This window comes from Mercenaria mercenaria, unplaced genomic scaffold (genome assembly GCF_021730395.1).
Source record: "Mercenaria mercenaria strain notata unplaced genomic scaffold, MADL_Memer_1 contig_3182, whole genome shotgun sequence".
In the NCBI taxonomy this organism is placed as follows: Eukaryota; Metazoa; Mollusca; class Bivalvia; order Venerida; family Veneridae; genus Mercenaria; species Mercenaria mercenaria.
In genome coordinates this window covers 1-3,392 of record NW_026461299.1, presented here as the reverse complement: position 1 = coordinate 3,392, position 3,392 = coordinate 1, and the positions used below count along the sequence as shown (strand labels likewise).

Below are 3,392 nucleotides of genomic sequence, written 5' to 3'. Positions count from 1 at the left end.
TGTGACCTTGACCTTAGAGCTAGGGACCTGGTTCTTGTGCATGACACTCCCTCTCATGATGGTGAACAACTGTGTCAAGTTACATCAAAATCCCTCCATGCATGAATAAGATATGTTCCGGACAAAGTCATTCTTGAATTTGACCTTTGATCTCTAAGTGTGACCTTGACCTTAGACCTAGAGGCCTGGTTCTTGCGCATGACACTCCCTCTCATGATAGTGAACCATTGTGCCAAGTTACATCAAAATCCCTCCATGCATGAAGAAGAAGTGCTCCGGACAAAGTTTTCATTCTTGTATCCTTTGACCTCTAAGTGTGACATTGACCTTAGACCTAGAGGCCTGGTTCTTGCGCATGACACTCCCTCTCATGATGGTGAACAATTGTGCCAAGTTACATCAAAATCCCTCCATGCATGAAGAAGATATGCGCCGGACAAAGTCATTCTTGAATTTGACCTTTGACCTCTAAGTGTGACCTCGACCTTAGACTTAGGGACCTGGTTCTTGCGCATTGCACTCAGTCTCATGATGGTGAACAACTGTGCCAAGTTTCATCAAAATCCTTCTAACGCACGAAGAAGATATGCTCCGGACAATGTCTGTAGACGCCGCCCGCTCGCCCGCCAGGGGCGTTCCCATAATACGTCCCGTTTTTCAAACGGACGTATAAAAAGGATATATAACAGGTATTTTATTTATCTGCTATTTTCTTCCGGCAAGAGGTTCACAAGACCATTGGAAAATATTTGTGCACAATAATGATGTTGCAAGATTTGTATCTATTTATCATACACTTGAAATGTGATATTAAATTAATTTTAAACGTGATATTGCAAAATGTAATTTAGAGAAATCATACGTGAAGTCTTAGGAAAACTTACATTGTCATCAGTGTAAGGCGGACAATGTTTACTCAAGTACGGTGTCAGTAGTATTAAGTATAAAATCTCCGATAAGGTAATATGGTCACATTTCAACTTTTTGAGTGTTGTTCAAACATTCAGTTTATATATTACTTTGCATTATGTAATACCCGATATGAATGGAATATGCCTAAAAATAACAAAAAAAAGAAAAAACTTGTGGCAATTGCAACTGAAAAATCTGAGCTCTGCACAATAGATGTTCCACTCCGTAAGTGTGCTGCGTGAGATATTTCCAAGTTATACCAGTTTAGGTAAATTTTTAAAACAGTCCCTGACAAGAGCTATGTACCGTACAATTTATTTATTTGTTTATTCATTTATTTATTCATTGAGTCCTTGACAGGAGCTTTGTACCATACAATTTATATCATTATTTATTTATTAAGTTTATTTATTTATTAAGTTTATTGAATTAGTTTATTAACATAGTGTATTTATTTATTTATTTACTCACCTGCAATGCGATATACGCTTTAGATTCATCGACGTTAAATGCGATGTATTCTGGTTCAATATCATTAGAAAATGTGTTGTTGTCTTCCTTATAGATCCAACGGACACCTGTCTTCTCTAATTCGGTGTATCTATCACAATACATGATAAAATATAGTAATAATTTATCCCAATGAATGATTTGTCGTTGAATGTCATTGTTAAAAGATCAGATGCGAAATAATTTGTCAAGTTATTACCAGTTTCAGTCTTTTTATAGGACGATTAATCGGTGCATGTTAGAATGGATGTTTTAATTATTGCCCCTGAAGTTAAATTAAATATCAAAAATTGTAAAAATCAGAGTCGTGATACTATAAAAGCAAAAGTTTAACCGAAATTTGAACTTAAACAGAAAAGGAATGAAGCAGTTAAATGCCATGAGGCTCAAATGTTTCTGTTTTATTAACTCGTCCTTAGTAAGGGAATACGAGTAGATATAAGGCAATCAATGAAGACAAAAGAATAACTGATAGTGTTTTTCCAATGCACGCACCTTGTATTAAATTTTTCGAAGTCTACAAATTTGTAACTATATGTTCCGTATGGTGTGTCGGCAAATGTAATGATACCGATTCCGCCGGGCTTATCCACTAGTTTCTCATTGACGGTGTCAATATAAGGCTCCGCTTCAACTGCAACAATAACTTTACTGCAGTCTTGAACAGGATGTATCATATCAGGCAGGTCACCGACTGCAAATCAAGTATAATTGCATCAAAATTTGCAAAACACGAAATATAACGTGTACTTCATTTTATTTAGTTGTTCTCGGAGCCAAAGCTGGAGCACACTTCAGTTATGAATAAAAAGGATGTTAATGTGTCAAACTTATTTTGCACAAATGTTATGTACATTTTGCATAAATGCTGTAATGTATATGTGTCATCGATTTTGTCATGTATATTTGCAAAAATGTTGTAAATGTATATTTTGCAAAAATGTTGTAAATATATATTTTGCAAAAATGTTGTAAATGTATATTTTGCAAAAATGTTGTAAATGTATATTTTGCATAAATGTTGTGACATGTACTACTGTGTCACTTGCAACCTTTAAAAGTAAGCAATTCTTACTAACTGTGTTTTAGATCATAACTCAGCAAAAACAATGAAATGATTATTTCACACAATTATGGCATTAATACTGCACCCACTGTCTGCAAAAACGAACCTGAAAGTTTAGAACATATGAGTTTGTAAGGGTGATAAGTAGTCGTGAAAACTATTACCAATGATATGACTGATTAAATCTAATGTGCCTGAAGACCTGTTGAATCCTTTGAAAACATCAACAAAGCCATCTTCCCTAGACGTTAAGTTGTCAAAAGCAACAAACACGTGGCCTCCGCACACTTCAACATCCGTGACATCCACATTATCGTATGACTTGTTAAATAACACATTTGGATTCTTCGGGTTGCTGATGTCAATGACATGAACGTTTGTGTGACCTGTAAATGAAAAAAAAAAATGTTTATATATTCAACGTAACCTGGCTTGTTTCGACAATAATTATCTAATGTTTGAGTGCTATATGGATCAAAGTGATTCAGCCAAAGAGGGACAATTCTTTGAGAAACGATCTCACTTGGAAAGCTGTTCGACTTTAATTTAAAAACGACGCCAGTTATGAAAACTGTTTAGTAACAAGATAAACTTCGTTCAGGAATCAATTAATGTTGAATACACCAACACCAAAGACATTTTTTAAATATCAAAAAAGTTACTATGAAAAACTGTATAAAAATAACATACATGTAGATGAAACACCTATTATAAATACTATTGGAGATAATCCCAGAAAATTATGTTTTCTAGATTCTGCAAAACTGGAAGGACAGCTTGAAATTGAGGAATTAAGTGGTGCCTTAAAAAATATGAAAAACGATAAAAGCCCCGGGTTGGATGGATTTACTGTAGAGTTTTTCAAGTTCTTTTGGAAAGATGTTGCATACTTTGTTCTGAGATC

At 34.6% G+C, this 3,392-nt stretch overlaps 1 protein-coding gene across 1 annotated transcript; it reads right to left on the bottom strand.

The window, feature by feature from the left end:
• Positions 1 to 1,379: 1,379 nt before the first annotated feature.
• Positions 1,380 to 2,874, bottom strand: LOC128552810 (uncharacterized; the record flags this gene model as incomplete). Its single annotated transcript, XM_053533879.1, is given in 3 exon segments — positions 1,380 to 1,513; positions 1,918 to 2,116; positions 2,653 to 2,874. Coding segments are annotated over 3 exon segments (555 nt in total), but the record flags the coding sequence as incomplete, so codon positions are not given.
• Between the last annotated feature and the right edge of the window lie 518 nt (positions 2,875 to 3,392).